Source organism: Eubalaena glacialis, chromosome 2 (assembly GCF_028564815.1).
Source record: "Eubalaena glacialis isolate mEubGla1 chromosome 2, mEubGla1.1.hap2.+ XY, whole genome shotgun sequence".
NCBI classification, from domain to species: Eukaryota; Metazoa; Chordata; class Mammalia; order Artiodactyla; family Balaenidae; genus Eubalaena; species Eubalaena glacialis.
The window spans coordinates 68,553,801-68,573,634 of record NC_083717.1 but is presented as its reverse complement, the minus strand read 5'-3'; the positions used below and the strand labels follow the sequence as shown (position 1 = coordinate 68,573,634).

The 19,834-nt window shown below is 37.8% G+C and overlaps 1 protein-coding gene across 6 annotated transcripts in view; it reads left to right on the top strand.

Annotated features, from left to right (window-relative positions):
- MAP2K5 (mitogen-activated protein kinase kinase 5) overlaps window positions 1-19,834 on the top strand; it is a 264,152-nt gene that overhangs the window by 83,604 nt on the left and 160,714 nt on the right. For all 6 annotated transcript variants that reach the window (XM_061181974.1, XM_061181976.1, XM_061181973.1 and 3 more), the window contains exons 10-11: window positions 10,160-10,228; window positions 10,321-10,402. In XM_061181974.1, coding sequence (XP_061037957.1) covers window positions 10,160-10,228; window positions 10,321-10,402 — 151 coding nt within the window. The remainder of the gene's footprint in view (window positions 1-10,159; window positions 10,229-10,320; window positions 10,403-19,834) is intronic.

The window sequence follows — 19,834 nt, the reverse complement described above, 5'->3', positions numbered from 1 at the left end:
CATAGTGAGAATTCAGTCTCTTTCCCCAATACTTGCATAGTATATATTTCTGTATCTTTTTATCTTATCTAGGAAACTAAGAATCAGAACACTTAAATTGCAATTGGTTGTACCTTTTAGTAAAGTTAAACCAAAACTGAGACTCAGGTCTTCAATACCACACTTAGTACAGCACCTAGAATCTGTTACAAGTATTATCAAGTCTAGTTTTAACAACTCAAATAGCTTTTGGTGAGACACTACCACAGAGCTCCTTCTTGGGATATTTTCTTTGATATTCCAGCCAAACTAGGTTCACAGAATTGTAGAACTGAAAGAGACCTTAGAGATCATCTGTCATGGCCCACATTTTAAAGAGGAGGACCCTGGAGTCCAGACAGTTTCCAGGGTAGGTACTATAGAGGCCAGGTTCCACCTCAGTCTTCCCCTGAGTTCACTGAGTACAGCTCTGTGGTACCAGCTCGTCATTGGGTTGTTCTTTCTATACCTTCTGAGCTCCTCTTCATTCAGAGGACACCTCCACCAACTCCAACACTGTTTTCCTTTTTATCTAGTTATCTGTTTGTTCCTCCAATGTCAAAACTTTTAGATGGTTGTCAGTGGTGTATTTAAAGACAGTCAACTTTAGGTTATTTATTCCAGAAGAGGGGAGCACTGCTATAAATCACCCCCAAAAACTTACTATTTAGCCTTGCAAGTGCATGATAATTTTTCATAATTTCATACATTTTGAATTATGTTTAACCTAGGCTGATATTAAAATTCTTCTGCATGATTGTTTAGTTGGGGGCTAACAGTTGTTTCTGGAAAGGATTAAATGCAATTTTAAAGAAAGGACACATTTTAAAAAGAGCTGGTAAAGTAGAGACTTTCAATAAATGAAAACAGTAAGGCTTTACAAATATACTATTCACTAGACCTGACCATAAAACTGAGCTACAGAGCAGGGACTGTATTGTATTGTATCCCTCGATTCTATAAAATCACATACTAGATGCTCAAACTGAGTTGAATGAATGAATGATTTGAGTAGATACGATTATTGTGTTTAAACTTTTTGTTTAGCCCTGAGCTTCTTGGCAGTGAGGGCAAAAACCATTTTTGCTTATAGAATAGTCATATTCTAAGAGAAAGAAATGTATCATTTCTTTAAAACAGGCAGAGTTTTTTATTAAATCTTAGGAGTGTTATTTAGTTTCCAAATATTTGGGGATTTTTCCAGATATCTTTCTGTTACTGATTTCTAATTTAAATCCATTGTGGTCAGGGAACATACTTTGTATAATTGGAATTATTTTAAGTTTATTGATGTTTATTTTTTGGCCTAGAATATGACTTACCTTGGTAAGTCTTCTCTGTGCACATGAAAAGAATGTATAGGCTGTTGTATAGGATGTAGGATAAATGTCAATTAGATTAAGTTGGCTGTTAGTGTTGTTCCAAATTTCTGTATCTTTACTGATTTTTTATCTACTTGTCCTATCAACAAGAAAGAAGGGTGTTGAAATCTGCAGCAACAATTGTGTATTTGTCTATTTTTTCTTGAAGTTCTATCATTTTTTTACTTCATATTTTTTGAAGATCTGTTAGGTTGTTTAGGATTGTTATGTCCTCTTGATGAATTGGCCCCTTTATCATTATGAAGTGATCTTTATCCATGGTAATATTCTTTGCTCTGAAATCAACATTGTCTGATATTAATATAGCTACTCCAGCTTTACTTTGACTAGTGTTAGCATGATATAGCCTTTTACTTCTAACCTGTTGAATCTTTATATTTGGGATGGATTTGTTGTAGGCAGCATATAGTTGGGTCTTGTATTTTAATCCAGTCTGATAATCTCTGTTTTTTAATTGAGATATTCAGATCATTTACATCTCATGTGATTATTGATATGGTTGGATTTAAGTGTATCAATTTGCTCTTTGTTTTCTATTTATTCTGTCTGTATGTCCTTTTTTTAAGCAGCTGCTTTAGAGTTTATAGTATACATCTTTAATTTATCATAGTCTACCTTCAAGTAATTTTAATTTATTTTTTATGTATATATTTTTGGCTGTGTTGGGTCTTCATTGCTGCGTGTGGGCTTTCTGTAGTTGCGGCGAGTGGGGCTACTCCTGATTGCCATGCGCGGGCTTCTCATTACGGTGGTTTCTCTTGTTGCGGAGCACGGGCTCTAGAGCACAGGCTCAGTAGTTGTGGCACACGGGCTTAGTTGCTCCGCGGCATGTGGGATCTTCCCAGACCAGGGCTCGAACCCGTGTCCCCTGTATTGGCAGGCGGATTCTTAACCACTGTGCCACCAGAGAAGCCCTACCTTCAAGTAATATTGTGCCACTTTACCTATAGTGTGAGAACTTAACAATGGTATACTTTCATTTCCCTTATCCTCATCTTGGTTATCGTACATTTTACTTACTCATGTTATAAACTCCAGAATACATTGTTACTGTTTTTGCTTTAGATAGTTGTCTTTTAAAGGCATTTTAAATGTAAGAAAATATTTATATTTACTCACATTTTTTCAGAGCTCTTTATTCCCTTGTGTAGATCCAGATTTCTTTCTGGTATCATTTTCCTTCTGTCTGAAGGACTCCCATCTTTTACATTTTTTATAGTGCATGAGTGTCCTGGCAATGAATACTTTCAGCTTTTGCATGTCTTGAAAAGTGCATATTTGACTTTAAATTTTGGAAGACATTTTTGCCAGATATAGAATTCTAGGTTAATCGTCCTTTTCTTTCAGTAGTTTCAAGATTTTGTTTCACTGTTTTCTGGCTTGCATTCATTCTTACTGTCATTTAAAATCTTTATTCCTCTGTACGTTAGAACTGACGTCTTTTCTGACTGCTTTTCTCTTTTTTTAACATCTTTATTGGAGTATAATTACTTTACAATAGTGCGTTAGTTTCTGCTGTATAACAAAGTAAATCAGCTATACATATACATATATCCCCATATCCCCTCCCTCTTGCGTCTCCCCCCCCCCCACCATCCCACTCCTCTAGGTGGTCACAAAGCACCGAGCTGATCTCCCTGTGCTTTGCAGCTGCTTCCCACTAGCTATCTATTTTACATTTGGTAGTGTGTATATGTCTGACTCCTTTTAAGATTTTTTTTATCACTAGTCTTATGTAATTTGATTATGGTGAGCTTTTATGTAATTTTCCTCATGATTCATGTACTTAGGATTTGTTGAGATAGAAATTTGTGGATTTTTAGTTTTCATTAAATTTGGAAAAATTTTAGCCATTATTTCTTCAAGTATTCCCCCCCCCCAACGTTTGGGAACTTAAATTGCATTTATATTAGGTCACTTGAAGTTGTCCCACAGCAAAATGATACTCTGTTGTTTGTTTATTCTAGGCTTTTTTTTTCTCTCTAACGTTTCACTTTTGGGTAGTTTCTGTTGTCACATGTTCAGGTTTTTGTCCTTTCATCTGCATTGTCTAATCTGTTATTAATTCTGTTCAGTATATTTTTCATTTCAGACGTTGTACTTTTTATCCCTGGAAGTTTACATGGGTCTTTTTTACATCTTCCATGTCTCTACTTAACATGCTCCATCTTTCTTCTACCTTCTTGCATATGTGGAATATAGTTATGATAACTGAATTAATGGTCTTGCCTATTAATTCTATGATAAATGTCATTTGGGGGTCAATTTTGTCTGATTGCTTTTTCTCCCCATTTGGGGTTGTATTTTTTAATACCTTATAATTTTTTACTGGATGCCAGTCGTATGGCATAGGCTCATTCCTGTAAATATTCTTGAGCTTTATTCTGAGATGCTGTTTAGTGAATCTGAAACAGTTTGATCCTTTCAAGACTTGCTTTTAAGCTTTATGAGATGGGACCATCCCAGTGGTTAGTCTAGAACTAATTTTCCCCAGTCAGCTGAAGCAGTAATCTTCCGAATACTTTACCCCAATGCCTTGGCAAATATAGGTTTTCCATCCTGGCTGGTGGGAACACAAACTCTGCCTAGTGTGAGGTTTGGAGATTGTTTCTCCTGGTTCTTTCTGGGGGTTATTTCCCTGGCCTCAGGTAGTTTCCTGACATCCACGTGCTAGTTGTTGCTCAGCTGAAGACTTCAGGGGCCGTCTGCAGCTCTCTGGAGCTGTCTCCTTTTGCTCTTCTGCCAGTGAACTCTAGCTGCCTTGGCCTCCTCAGACTCCCAGTTCTCTCAGCTTAGGGAGGTGGCTGAGCTCCCCCTGGGTTCCATGCAGGGGTCCCATGCAAGGAGGGGCCTGGAAACTCTTGTCTAGTTAGTAAGCTGAACAGTCATAGGACTCATCTTATTTGTTGTCCATCTTTAGGGATCACTGTCCTATTTTAGCTGATATCTAATGTCTAGAAGCCTGTTGATTTTTCTGGTTTTCTTTTTTTTGTTGTTGTTATTTAATTTTTAGTATCTCTTCCTTTCTTGTTACCATGCAAATCCAGATGCTTGTTTTTGTCTCTTGTCAGACATGTTGACCAGCTTTTAAATTATTCTCTCAAAAATAGAAGCTCCCATTTATTGATCATTTGTACTGTGCTAAGCACTCTACATACATTTTCCTCATTTAATGCTCACAATGACCTTTTGCAGTTACTACCATTATGGATCCTCATTTTACAGACACAGAAGCTGAGGCACAGCATAGTTAAGTAACATAGTCCCACAACTAATATGTAATGGAACCAGGCTTTGAACTCAGGGAAGTCTTGCCTCAAGTCCATGCTCTGTACTATATTTCTGCTCGCTACCCTTGGATTTGGCTTCTTAAAGCATAGTTCTAGTCACATCTCTTCCCTTCTCAAAAGTCTTCAAAGGCTCTACATTACTTCCCAAGTAAAAGCTCTGTAGAATGGAACTCAAGATCTTCCACAATAGGTCAGCAGCCTACTTTTAAAGCATTATCTTATGTGTCTGAATCCTGTGCTTCTTTTAAGTTGAACTCATTGCCTTATCTGAACCCAAGTAGTTTCTCACTTCAACACTTTTACTCATGTATTTCTTTCTAATTAGAATGCCTTCACCCATGTCTCCACCTATCAAAATACTTAACACCCTTCAAGGGTCAGCTCCAAAGCTTGCTCTTCCATTGAACTTACTTGAATAAATCCTGTCACATCTGGTATGTCTATCACTCATTCACCTTCTCCTTTGAACCTCCCTAGAATTCTCTGTATGTGTCTCTTACGGGTGTTATCACATAGTGCCTTGTATTTTGCTATTAGTATACATGTACATTTCCCCTATTACACTGAAATCTCTTTGTAAGTGGGGAACAGATCTTATTTAGCTTCTTGTCTTACTCATTGATTCATGTAGAACCTTGCATACAGGGCCTAGTACAGAGCACTGAACATCTTGTAATGACTAGATGTTCAACACATAATTAGTTGAATGACTAACTGAATAAATAAATTTTATTCTGTCGTTTGTTCTTTAATTCATTCATTCATCTTTTGAAGTAACATCCTGAAAGTAGGTTCAGCTCACATACAAAATATCCCATAGTGTTCTTTGTATGGACCATTGCTCTCACCCAGAGTATTTCTTAGCTTTTTTTTAATATTAAAGGGTGAAATGAAAGGTTAAGAGTTAGAAGTGCCTTTGGTCCTTTCCTGACCCCCTCCTGACTTTTGTGTGACTTCAAGCATGTCACTTGAACCTCTCAGTGACCTCAGCTGTGAAACGGGGCTGCCTGGTGTCACAAAGGGATTGCGAAGAGCAGCAAATCACAGTCCTTGTCTAAACAGAATCACCTGCAGGGCTCTGATGCCTGCATAGAATGATGAGGGAAATTTAATTTTCCAAGTCAAATGGTCATTTGGACCCATAGTTTGAATGTCTATGGGAGCAATTAGATGAGAGTCCTTGAAAATCTGTTACTTTTCTCTTCCTACTCAAAATATTTCTAATTTTTGTACTTGTAAATGTTCTTATTTTCTAGACTTTTTTGTCTAAAGAATATTGCAATGTCTAAGCGTATTAGTGTTTACCTCTTTAGACTTCAAAGGTGGGAAAATACCATTTCAGATATTATAAAAAGAAAGTTGAATTTTGGGAAGAATAGAAGTATCTTGAATTTTTATTTTCTATCACTGAGTTTAGAAAAAAATTTGCCTCAAAGAGAGTACTTTGAAAATGATACTAATGCTATTTCAAAGATAACTATTCGATGACTGAATATGAATATGTGTTTCTAACTAGCTTTTGGTGGGCGGCGGGGGAGGAATGTAGTTAAGCAAGACGATTGCAAACAAGTAGAGCAGAAAACAAATAAAAATACTGTTAGCCATCTTGCAAACAGAACCTTTTTATACGGTTAATGTAGTCTATAAAATCTTTGTAAGAGTAAAGCTTAATAGATTCCCCAGTATTGTATATTTTCTAATTGGGAAAAATCCATCTTCCAGGAAATTTAGCCTTGTATGTAGCATGTGCTGATTATCATTCTTTGACTGCTTTGGGTTTCTGCTGCTTTTAAACTAGCATTTAAATGGACCATTTGATTAATCATTTGTATACTGACTGTAATCCTCCCAAATTTCCTTTCTGAGTTGTACATACTGTAAAAGACAATTATGTCGCCACAGATTAAATAAGCAAATTAAAACAGAATAGCGGCTTAATTTGACCTGTGATTTTGCTCTCCTTCCCTTTAGTGGAGTGTGTGCCACTCCAGCAAATAAATGAAGTCATCCATGACAGCTTGTGATGAATTGCCGTATTTATACTGTATATTTTAATAGCCTCACACTAATTTAAATTGAGCACAGAGTAAATTATAATTCAGTCACTTGACTGCTTATATTTAACTTGACAACTCATCCTTATTTGTCCTGGAGGTGTAGTGGAGAGCAGCGGAAACGCACTCAGGTATTTCAGTTTCTCACTTAACCCTTTCTCCAGGAAATGCTTCATGTTCAAATTCTTTCCAGTTTGAAAAATTAAGCTCTTCCTAAGGAGAAAAAAAAATAATCATGAAGACTTAAGGAGTTCATGCTTTCCTTGTTCTTCAGAAAAAAAAATTAGTATTCACCATGCTTTTTTTTCCAATTTTTCCATTTTAGGGTAGATTTTACTTGCCCTCTCAAGTTCCCAGAAATTACATTTTCACTTTTTTACCATTATGGAATCTCCACTATTCTGGACTATAGCAAATTCCAAGAATGATCAAGACCTATTAGGGTGCAATGGATAGGTCCCACAAATACAGTGTTACTTGCTACATGTTAGGCCAGTGTGGCAATTTTATTTATTTTGGTGTTTATGTCTTTGGTTTTAAATTCAGTTATAGAAATCAGGCAATTCATTTCCTTCCTGTCTAGAAATAGCTTCTTCTTTGTAGGATTATGTTTGTAAGGAGTACTTTAATTAAGTCCCACATCACTTAATGGGCACCACTTGAGTAAGACCCTGGGCTGGGTGCTGGATATGGGGGGAGGGGACCAGAGAAAAATGCACAAGACTTAGTCGTTGCCATTCTGGGGCTTACAACCACTCTGTACTCTCTAGGCTTCTGTTTTTAGGAGATGAGGCATGAATGCTAAAGGCAGCTTGTGATAAGGAAAAAGATAAAGGATCTGATGGAGGGCTTTGGGGCTGGCTTTGTGGAGGTGGTGGTGGCATTCAAGCTGTATCTAAAGCATAGGAAAGGTTTTATGGCCAGTGACTATGGAATGGAGCAAGGAAGACACCTCAAGTGGAGGGAACAGCATGGGGGAAAGCACAGGACATGCGTGTGGACCGGTAGAAATCATCTGGTTTTACATGTAGATTGGGTTTGTGGTAAGGAGTAGTGGGAGAAGGAGCTAGAATAACAAGTTGGAGGTAGACTGTGAAAGAATTCCTTGACTGTCGTGCTAGAATTTTAACTTTATTTGAGGCCATAGGAGCCCAATTAAGGTTCTCTGTGAAGAGAATATGTTCATAGCTGGTAGTTTTGGGTTAATAACAAGGTTTTGGTTAGCCTTGTGGAATCATGTTGTTTCTTGATCGGGGGCCTGGAGGTGCAATATATCTTAGTAGTTAGTCATGCTAAACACTGGATAAATGGCATTTTTTAAACCTTAAATAAGGGATTCTCAACCTTACTGTGGGTTACAAATCATCTGGGAAATTTTTTAAAAACGCAGAGATGTAGGCCCAACCCTAGAGATTCTGATTCCCTTATTCTGGAGTAAGCCCTGTGCATCAGGATTTGTTAGAAGTGTCCTTATATATTTATATAAACACCTAGATATAAAGGTAATTATAACGTGAGGCCAAGGTTGAGAACCACTGCTTTAAGGTAAATAATACCTTACTCCTTTTAGCAGAGTTTTTCAGGTTGAAAGATTCCCTGTACTTGACATAGTAGGGTGAATAGCTCTAATATTTTATGGCATAGAATTAAAACAACACTAGATGAATTAATTTTGTTGCTAAATTTTATACAGGAACAAAAATGTAAGTGAATATTGTGGCAAATGACTATTGATTGGGAGAAATGTTTAAATGCTTCTTGGCAGTTTTGCATTACACTTACAGTCTAGTTTTAGTCAGAGCTTTTATAAATAACCCTAAAGCAAACTCTTGATAGAAACTGCTATGCCTTTTTGTACTCATTTTACCCTCCCCCCAGTGGATGTCAGGACTATAAAATATGTGTTTTAGAGATTATCCTTTTCTTTCCTTGCTCTATCAGCAGTTTGCAATTCAAAATTTATGTTTTTTCCTCCAGTACTGATTATATATATATGTGTGTGTGTGTGTGTACGCACACACACACACACACACACACATATTCTGCCATTGTAATACAAAATGTGGTTCAGTGTTGGATGGTGTTTAATTAGACTATTATTGGTAATCCTGAATGTTAAGTTTTTATCTAGAAATGTCTAGAGTCAGAAACTCTGCCACAAATCTTAGAAATTATCTTCCAGTTATTTTATTATCATCACTGTCTATTTTAAGTAAAAAACAATTTCCCTTGAATTGGCTTCACAGGAAATGCTAAGTAAAATTTGAATGGTTGATGGTCTTCTTTCTTAAAAAAATAAGTGTTTGAAATAAACTAGAATTTGTTCTAGGTAAGTTTATAAATATACTATTGTACATTTCTATGTTATGAATTTGACTCAGTGGTTGATATTTTAAGGAAAACCATAAAACCTCAGGGCATACTGGAAAGTGCATGGTCCTTGGAATCAGGGAGGGGCCCTGACATTGTTGGGCCTCATGACTCATCAGAACCTTGGTTTCTTCCTCTAAAAGAAGGGAATTAGGGACTTGCCTAGTGGCTCAGTGGTTAAGAATCCGCCTGCCAGTGCAGGGGACATGGTTTCGAGCCCTGGTCCGGGAAGATCCCACATGCCGCAGAGCAGCTAAGCCCATGTGCCACAACTACTGAGCCCACATGCTGCAACTGCTGAAGCCTGCTTGCCTAGAGCCCGTGCTCCGCAACAAGAGAAACCACCGCAATGAGAAGCACATGCACTGCAATGAAGAGTAGCCCCCGCTCACCACAACTAGAGAGAGCCCGCGCACAGCAACGAAGACCCAACGCAGCCAAAATTAATTAATTAATTAATTTAAAAAAAAGAAGGGAATTAGATGAAATCATTTCTGAGGTTCCTTCAAGCTCCAACGTTTTATAACAGTTTTGGCAAAGAAAGATTACCCACCTGGAAGAATATAAAAACCTGACTTATTTTTAAAACTCCTTATTTCTCTCATAACTAAAAATCTACTTTAAATGTTATTTTTACTCATTATTCTCTCTGCTTTTGCCCAGTGTCTGAATTACAAGACAATTATTTTTTTAATGGTTTCAAGGTCATTACGATCTTCCTCTTCTCAAAATAACCAATGGACCAAAATAGGGTGTATAAATTAAGGGTGTTATAACTTAACTGACTTTTAAAGCTGTTAATACTGACCTTTGAGACCTGGCTTTTTCTTTGATCCCATCAATCACTTCTATACCACCTCCCCCAGTACAAAGTGTTAGACAGATGTGGACACAGTTTGTATTACTGGAGGTTGTGGTGGGGAGGAGAGAGGTGGAATGAATAGAGGAAACACCATATTTTTTAGTTTTTATATTTCACAATGAATATGACTATTTAATTTAAAGGTGAATAAATGTGTGAATGTTGATTCCTTTATATATTTAGGTCATACTACTAGATATTACACTGGAACTTCAGAAGCAAATTATGTCTGAATTGGAAATTCTTTATAAGGTAATTTTTTTCTTAGTCATTTTTCCTTATAAAGTATGCCTGTGGTATTGGCTTGCAGGCTATTAACTACTTTTGTCTTATTTTTGTTACAGTGTGATTCATCATATATCATAGGGTTTTATGGTGCATTTTTCGTGGAAAACAGAATTTCAATATGTACAGAATTCATGGATGGTGAGTTTTCTCTTTTATAATACTTTAAAAGTGATTTTGGGATTAGAGTGCTTTAAAACCTGGTTTTGATGTAGGTATCAAGTAGAATTAAAAATAATGAAAATATACTAATAATTACCTCCTTTATGCTCTAAAACATCTTAGTGTTAAGGGTTCCTGTTGTTAAATATTTATAGCTGAGCCATAATTTCAAGAATGTAATTTCATTTACTTTTATTGAAAATTTAAATAGAACAGATTAAATACTAGTCTAATCGGTGGTTTGATACTTGATTCTTCCATACAGTCTGTCTTCACTTGCAAAACAGATGCTCTGTTCTTTTAATGTTTCAATAGCCAAAACAGATTTTCTTTTAAAGAAATCTATTAACGCAATGTCCTGTGTCTTTTAGAAAGAAATCGGATCTTAATTGCAAGAAAAGAAATTGTTTTCCAACACAGCTGTTTAGCCAAGATGTGTTTAGTTTTCTTTGGACTCTAGCCCTTTCCTTCCTTCCTTAATTTTTTGTTCATTTCTATTTTGATAAATCTTTTTTAATCTGAATATTTTGGCAAAATGCAAATTTCTTGGGACCCTATCAGTAAAATGATGTCATCATTGTTATTGTTTACCTATTTGAAATCAAAGCAGTCTTTAAATTTCACATATTCAATTTTTTAATGTCTAGCTCATTAAAACTCAACATTTGGGAGTTCCTTGGTGGTTCAGTGGTTAGGACTCAGTGCTTTCATTGACGTGGCCCGGGTTCAATCCCTGGTTGGGGAACTAAGATCCTGCAAGCCGAGCGGTACGGCCAAAAAAAAAAACCCTCAACATTTAAAAAATATACTTAGTTCATTTGGGGGAGTCTCAGTATGTTAATAATACAATTAGTTCATTCCCCACAAGACTTTGTTTTTTTATTGGCTGTGCGTGGGCTATCTCTAGTTGCGGTGAGCAGGGGCTACTCTTCATTGCGGTGCGCGGGCTTCTCATTGCAGTGGCTTCTCTTGTTGCGGAGCACGGGCTCTAGGCTCGTGGGCTTCAGTAGTTGTGGCTCACGGGCTCTAGGTGCGCGGGCTTCAGTAGTTGTGGCACACGGGCTTAGTTGCTCCGCAGAATGTGGGATCTTCCCGGACCAGGGCTCGAACCCATGTCCTCTGCGTTGGCAGGCGGATTCTTAACCACTGCACCACCAGGAAAGCCCCCCACAAGACTTTTTAATGGGCCATCATTGATACCTTGTTACTATAAGAATGTGTTCTAAATTAGTTATAGAAGATGTCAAGAATTAAAAGTCTTACAAACATATGGGAAGTATGACAATTAGTATTCAAGGAGACTGACTAGAAAAAGTGGGTTCATAGAGCCAGTACATGTCATTACTTTATGACTTTTCATCATCCTTTTTTGAATCCTCAATTTTTGTTACATTAAAAAATGTATTTATTAAGATGGTATGTTCAAATACCATAAAATTCGTCCTTCTAATGTGTACAGTTCAGTGGTTTTTAGTATATTCACAAGATTGCGTAACCATCACCACTAATTCCAAAACATTTTTATCACCCTGGAAACAAATTCCCCACCCATTAGTAGTCACTCCATATACCCTGTTCCCTCTAGCCCCTGGCAACCATTAATCTACTTTCTGTCTCTATGGATTTCCCTATTTTGGACATTTCAGATAAGTGGAATCATACAGTATGTGGCCTTTGTGTCTGGCTTCTTTCACTTAGCATAATGTTCTCAAGGTTCACCCATGTTGTAAAATTTATCAGTACTTCATTACTTTTTATGACTGCATAATAGTCCATCGTATAGATCACCACATTTTCTTTACTCATTCATCAGTGATGGGCATTTGTGATGTTTCCATTTTTTGGCTATTGTGAATGATGCTGCTATGTACTTTTGTGTACAAGTTTTTTGTGGACATATGTTTTCACTTCTCTTGAGTATGTCAGTAGGAGTAGAATTGCTGGGTCATATGGTAGCTCTATGTTTAACACTGGCAGACTGTTCCATTCCATTTTACACCAGTTTGCATTCAGTTTGCTAAACTTGTTCCTTAAACTCTAATAGGTTTTTATAGATTCCTTAGGGTTTTCCATATAGAAGATCATGTCATTTGAAAATAGAGGTAGTGTTACATCTTCTTTTCCATTTTGGATGTCTTTTTCTTGCTTAATTACCCTGGCTAAAACTTTCAGGACAGTGGTTTTTTGTTTTGCTTTTTTTAAATTTTTTTTAAAAATATTTATTTATTTATTTATTTTTTGGCTGCATTGGGTCTTAGTTGCAGCACCCAGGATCCTTCATCACGGTACGTGGGCTCTTTGTTGCAGTGCACAGGCTTCTCTCTAGTTGTGGCGCACAGGGTCATTAGTTGCAGCGCAAGGGCTCTCTAGTCATGGCGCACAGGCTTAATTGCCCCGCGGCATGTGAGATCTTAGTTCCCTGACCAGGGATTGCACCGGTGTCCCCTGCATTGCAAGACGGATTCTTAACCACTGGACCACCAGGGAAGTCCCTCAGTACAGTGTTGAATAGAAGTAGTGAGAGTAGACATCCTTCTTTTGCTCCTTAGAAAGGAAGCTTTCCGTCTTTCACCATTAAGTATGATGTTAGCTCTGGGTTTTTGGTAGATGTCATTTATCAAGTTTGTTGAGTATTTTTATCATAAATTGGCATTAGATTTTGTCAAGTGCTTTTTTTGTCTATTGAAATGATCATGTGTTTTTTTGTCCTTTATTCCATAGTTACAGTGTATTACATGAATAGATTTTTGCATATTGAATCAGTCCTGTATAATCCTTTTTCTATGTTGCTGGATTCAATTTGCTAGTATTTTGTTGAGGTTTTTTACATCCATATTCTTAAGTGATATTGGTTTGTAGTTTTCTTGTAATGTCATTGTGTGAGTTTGATACCAGGATAATTCTGTCCTCAAAGAATGAGTTGGACAGTGTTCCCTCCTCTTCTGCTTTTTTGGAAGAGTTTGTGAAAGATTGATGTTAATTCTTCTTAAAACGTTTGGTATAATTCACCAGTGAAGCCATCTGGTCCTGGGGTTTTCTTTGTGAGTAGTTTTTGTGGTCAGGTGGCATTTGTTGTCTATCATTAGGAGAAGTCCAAGCACTGCTGCCCACTGCATCTTGGTATTAGAGTTGCCAAGAAAAACGGAGTACAATCAAGCACTGGATTAAACAATGCTTTACTCACATAAAAAAAAAAAGAGAGCAAGATCAGCTTTAGTAGTGGGTGTCAGTTCCCAATGGCCAACAGCAGGTCCCTCCTGGCAGTCTGTGCAGGGCAGTTGGCCTGCACATACCCATCTGTGTTGCAGCAAAAGTACCCCCTACTCTGCCCTACTCCCGTGGAGTCAGAAATACTGAAAGCTGGAGGTATGCCTAAGGTCCATTGATGCACATGCTTAATCAAGACAAAGGAGTACACATTGAGCCTAAAACGGAAAGATATTCCAAAACAAGGAGATAAACCCAGGACAGGTTGTGTGGCCTCTTTATCTCTTGGTAAGCAAGTGTTCCAGCCCCAAGGCCCATTCTTATGTGGCCAAGTAGGATTAGCAAGACTGTGTGCATAAGACTGTCTTTCCCAAAAGTTTTTCAAAAACTGTGGTATAATACATATATAATTTACCATATTAGCCATTTTTAAGTGTGTAGTTCAGCAGCATTAAGTGCATTCACATTACCATGCAACCACCACCGTCCATCTCCAGAACTCTTTTCAGCTTGCGAAACTGAAACCCCATACCCATTAAGCCATAACTCTCCTTTGCCTCCTACTCCCAGCCCCTGGTAGCGAATATATTCTACTTTCTGTCTGTATGAGTTGAGCTACTCTGGATACCTCAGCTAAGTGAACTTGCACAGTATTTGTGTTTTTGGGACTGGCTTGTTTCACTTTTCATAATGTCCTCAAGATTTACCCATGTTGTAGCATATGTCAGAATTTACTTTCTTTTTAAGATTGAGTAATATTGTGAGTAGTTTTTAAAATTACCAACCAGTATCTTTATTAGTTATAGTTATAGGTTTATTCAGAATTTCTATTTCTTCTTGAGTCAGTTTTGGTACTTTGTGGCTTTCTAGAAGTTTGTTCATTTCATCTAGATTATCTAATTTGTTGGTAAACAATTATTCCTAGTATTCCTTTGTAATCATTTTTATTTTGGTAAAGTCAGTGTTAATGTTCTCTCTTTCATTCCAGATTTTATTAATTTGAGTCTTATCCCTTTTTCTCTTGGTCAGGGTAGCTAAAAGTTGATCAGTTTCTTTGTCTTTTTCAAAAATCAACTCTTGATTTCTTTGATGTTTCTCTGTTGTTTTTCTATTTTGTTAGATCTCTGGTCTAATACTTATTAATTTCTACTAGCTCTGTTTTTAGTTTGCTCCTCTTTTTCTGTATTTTTAAGCTGTGAAGTTAGGATATTGATTTGAGATCTTTCTTATTTAATGTAGGCATTTGCAGCTATACATGTCCCTCTAAGCACCTCTTTAGCTGCACTCTAGAAATTTTGATATGTTGTTTTTTTCATTTTCATTTATCTCGAAGTGTTTTCTAATTCCCCACAAAGATAATCCCTGTGATTTCTCTTTTGACGCATTTTTATTTAGGAGTGTGTCATTTTCCACATTGAATTTGTCTTTCTGTTGCTGATTTCTAATACTCCTTAGAGGTCAGAGAACATGCTTTGTATGATTTCAGTCCTTTTAAATTTATTGAGATTTGTTTTATGCCCTAAAATATTGTCTGTCCTGGAGAATTTTCCATGTGTACCTGAGAAAAATGTATTCTGCTGTTGTTGGGTGGAGTGTTCTTGAGATGTCTGTCAGGACTAGTTGGTTTATGGAGTTAAGTATTTTATTTCCTTGTTAATCTTTAGTGCAAATTGTTCTATCTACTGTTGAAAGTGGGTATTGAAATGGGGTATTTTTTTGGTTGTCTGTATCTCCCTTCAGTTTTGTCAGTTTATGCATCACATATTTTGGCATTCTGTTGTTAGGTGCATGTATGTTTGTAATTGTTATATCATCTTGATGAATTGAGTGTTTTATCATTATAAAATGTGTTTCTTTGTCTCTAGTCACAGCATTTGCCTAAGAGTCTATTTTGTCTAATTTAGTATAGTCATTCCGGTTCCCTATCGATTACTGTTTGCTTGTTATGTCTTTTGCCATTGTTTATTTTCAACCTATTTGGGTCTTTGAATCTGAAGTGCATCACCTATGGGCAGCATAGAGTTTGATAATTTTTTTATCCATTCTGTCAGTCTCTCATTCAGTTAGAGTGTTTAATTCATTTACATTTAATGTAATTAATGACAAGCTAGAATTTATATCTGCCATTTTACTACTTGTTTTCTTTAAGTCTTCTTTTATGTTCTTCTGTTCCTTCATTACTGCTTTCTTTTATATTAAATAGATATTTTCTAATGTACTGTTTAAATTATCTTGTGGTTTCTTTTACTATATTTTTAAGGTGTATGTTTGGTTTCCCTAGAGATTACAGTTATCATCTTAACTTATTCAGATTAATATCAACAACTTATCAGATTAATATCAACTTCCTTTCAGTAGCGTACAAAAGCTTTGCTCCAGACTTTATTTTATATATCTGTGTGTGTGTATATATATATATATACACACACAGAGAGAGAGAGATAGTGAGAGAGAGATTTGTATATATGTGTGTATATATATATGTATGTATATGTTTGGGAGGGTGTGTAATTTGCCCCTTTATTGATAGCCTGTATTTGGGAAGACATCATCCTCATACTTTAGTTCCTTACAGACGGTTTCCTTTAGTTATATGGATGTATATTAACATAGCTGATTAAAGATTTTTTTCCAGTAAGTCCAACATCTGAGCTTTTTTAGGGACAGTTTCTGTTAATTGCTTTTGTTCCTGTGTATGGGTCATACCTTTTTGTTTCTTTACGTGTCTCTTTTATTGTTGAAAACTGGATATTTTAAATTATATAATGTGTTAACTCTAGAAATCAGATTCTCCCTCATCCCCAGGGTTTGTTTTTGTTGGATATGTTTGTTTAGTGACTTTTCTAAACTATTCTGTAGTGTTTCTGTCTCCAGTGTATAGCCACTGAAGCCTCTTTCAGTTAGCTTACTGGTCAGCTAATGATTAGACAGAGATTTCCTTAAATGCCTGGGGCTAATAAGTCTCCCAGTCTTTGCTGAAGGGTTCTGAGTGTGTTGGGGCACACCTTCAGTACTCTGCCGCTCTCAGAGAGGGATAAGTCTAGTACTCTCCCACCAGTTGATAACTCTGCCTTAGTCTTTGCTTCCTGCTTGTGCTGAGCCTCATGTTCAGCCCAAGGTGACTGCTGAAAGCCTCCTCCAGGCCTTCCTGAGCATGCACATGGCCTTGTGCATGCATATATCCTAGATACCCAAGAATATGTTGCAGCTTTTCAAAGCCTCTATTTTTTCTTTTTCCAATAAATCTATTTATTTATTTATTTATTTTTGTCTGCGTTGGGTTTTCGTTAATGCGCACAGGCTTTCTCTAGTTGTGGCGAGCGGGGGTTACTCTTTGTTGCAGTGCACGGGCTTCTCCTTGCGGTAGCTTCTGTTGTTGCAGTGGCTTCTGTTGAAGCACGGGCTCTAGGCGTGCGGGCTTCAGGAGTTGTGGTACTCAGGCTCAGTAGTTGTGGCTTGCGGGCTCTAGAGAGCAGGCTCAGTAGCCGTGGCGCACGGGCTTAGTTGCTCCACGGCATGTGGGATCTTCCCAGACCAGGGCTCGAACCCGTGTCCCCTGCATTGGCAGGCAGACTCTTAACCACTGCACCACCAGGGAAGTCCCTCAAAGCCTCTATTGACATCTCATCCCCCAGCTTTTCCTTTTAAGACCTTTGGTTAGCCTATTGTTTACCTAAACTGTTATCCACCACCTCAGTAAGTTACAGAGTTAATTGATTGCTTCTAATTGTTTCCAGTAAATGCCCCTAAGGAAAAGGTTTTTTGTATAAGGTGTAAATAAAGACAGCATTGCAAGTGGGGTCTTCCAGGGAACCCCCAAACAGGTCAGAAGTGAAACTTTTATGAGAATGTGGATATGAAGGAGCACCAACTCAGTTCTGCCTGTGCAGTGGCTATCAGGCTGCTGGAGTTTACTGTGATGGCAGGCTGCTGGTTTTCAAGGCTGCACTGAAGCTGGAGATCAGGCAGTGGGAATAGGGCAAGTTAAAATGCCACAAAGCTTGCTTTTCTTACCAAGATTCAAGCGTTGTCCTGAATAAACAATTTTGGGGTGCTACAATCCTTTGGCTAATTTCAAGAGTTCTGAACAAGTTGATTTTGACAATTTTTGTCTGTTTTTTCATTGCTTTTGTGGAGAAGAGAATTTTCAGAGGACCTTACCCTGCTGTTTTCAGTGATGTCACCTTTTAGTTACATTTTAATACTTTAAGTCCTTATCTTAAAATATTCACTTTATAACCTATATTTAACCTCTTTTTTGAGACTCCTCACTCTCTTGACTTGAGCTGCCTGAAGCCCTTCTCGTACTGCTGTTGGCAGCTTCCCTTTACTCCACCCTAACTGGTCCCTGAACACTAAAATTCCCTACTTCTTAAGTTTTGTTCCCCCATTCCCATCTTCTCTGCTATTTCCCACATCAGCTCCTATAAAACTTTATTACCCTCCCCCAGATTTTACCTACCTCTTTCTCATTTAGAGACAACATAGACCATCAGGTATGAGCTCTCATAATTCCTTGCTTTTCCACCTATAGCTTAGCAACAACTGCACACACCTGATGCACCTCTCACATGAAAAGCTGTTTAAGGTCAGTCCCTTTACATGTGCATCCCCATGGTGGAGTTTCTCCATTAACCACCCTCTCTCTTTTGGACCTTCATTCTCTCTGTAATAAACAAAATATTCCTCAAAAAAATACATGGACCAAAAACTATGTGCCATCCTCTATCATTCCTTCTCTTCCCTTCCTATCTCAATTAAACTTCTCGACAGCTTTATCTCAACCCTAGTTCTGTTCTGTTAGTGTAAATTCTCATTATTTATTTTAATCTTATATTAGTTGTTTATTTCCAAGTAGTAATCGAGCACTTTTTTTCAGACACTGTTCTAAACTTGGGGGACAACAGTGAACAAGCCTTAATCCCTGTTGGTATGGGGCTTAAATTCTAGAAGAGGAGACAAGAAACATACAGTACACTCTCAGAGAGGGATAAGTCTAGTTAGAACCTAAAGCAGGGTAGATGATGACTAATAAGGAGAGGAGGTGCTGTATTGCAGGGGTCCCCAACCTCCGGGCCATCGACCAGTGCTGGTCCACGGCCTGTCAGGAACCGGGCCTCACAGCAGGAGGTGAGCGGCAGGCGAGCAAGCGAAGCTTCATCTGCCGCTCCCCATCGCTCCCCATCGCTCCCCATCGCTCCCCACCGCTCCCCATTGCTCACGTTACCGCCTGAACCATCCCCACACCCCACCGTCCATGGAAAAATTGTCTTCCACGAAACTGGCCCCTGGTGCCAAAAAGTTTGGGGACCGCTGCTATATAGGACAGTCAGGGATGGCTTCTTTTTTTTTTTTTTTTTAACTAAAAAATTTTATTTTATTTATTTATTTTTTATACAGCAGGTTCTTATTAGTTACCTATTTTATACATATTATTAGTGTATATATGTCATTCCCAATCTCCCAGTTCATCCCACCACCGCCACCCTCACCCCCCCCACACCACTTTCCCCCCTTGGTGTCCATATGTTTGTTCTCTTCATCTGTGTCTCTATTTCTGCCCTGCAAACTGGTTCATCTGTACCATTTTTCTAGATTCCACATATGCGTGTTAATATATGATATTTGTTTTTCTCTTTCTGACTTACTTCACTCCGTATGACAGTCTCTAGGTCCAAGGGATGGCTTCTTTATGGGAGTGGCATTTTAGCAGAGACTTTAATGTCAGTGAGCCAGCTCAGGGAAGGTCATGGGGAAGATCTTCAAGGCAGAGGATCAAGTATAAATGCTCTAATGTGGGAAGCAAGCTTGGTGTAATCAGGCCCCACAAGAAGGCCATGGTGACTTGAGAGTAGTGATGAGAGGACCTGGGGCCAGACAGGGGGCCAGAGAAATAGGCAGAAGCTAGATTGTGTAGGCCTTGTAGGTCATGGTGAGGAATTTATGTTTCAGTCTGAATTTGTTAGGATGTATTGGAAGGTTTCAAGTAGGGGAGTGATGTGATAGGCCTTCTCATTAAGTCAAAATTAAATTCACTCAGAAATACCCAAATATAGCATCTCAGAATCTGTATACATGTATTTGGTTTACCATCATGGGAATAAGTTGTTTCCCCCAAAACCCATGTTGCAAAGAAAGAAACGGCTCTTTATTTTTTTCAACTGGAAGAGACTAAGAGAGTTTCTGAAATTTTTGCTTGTGGCT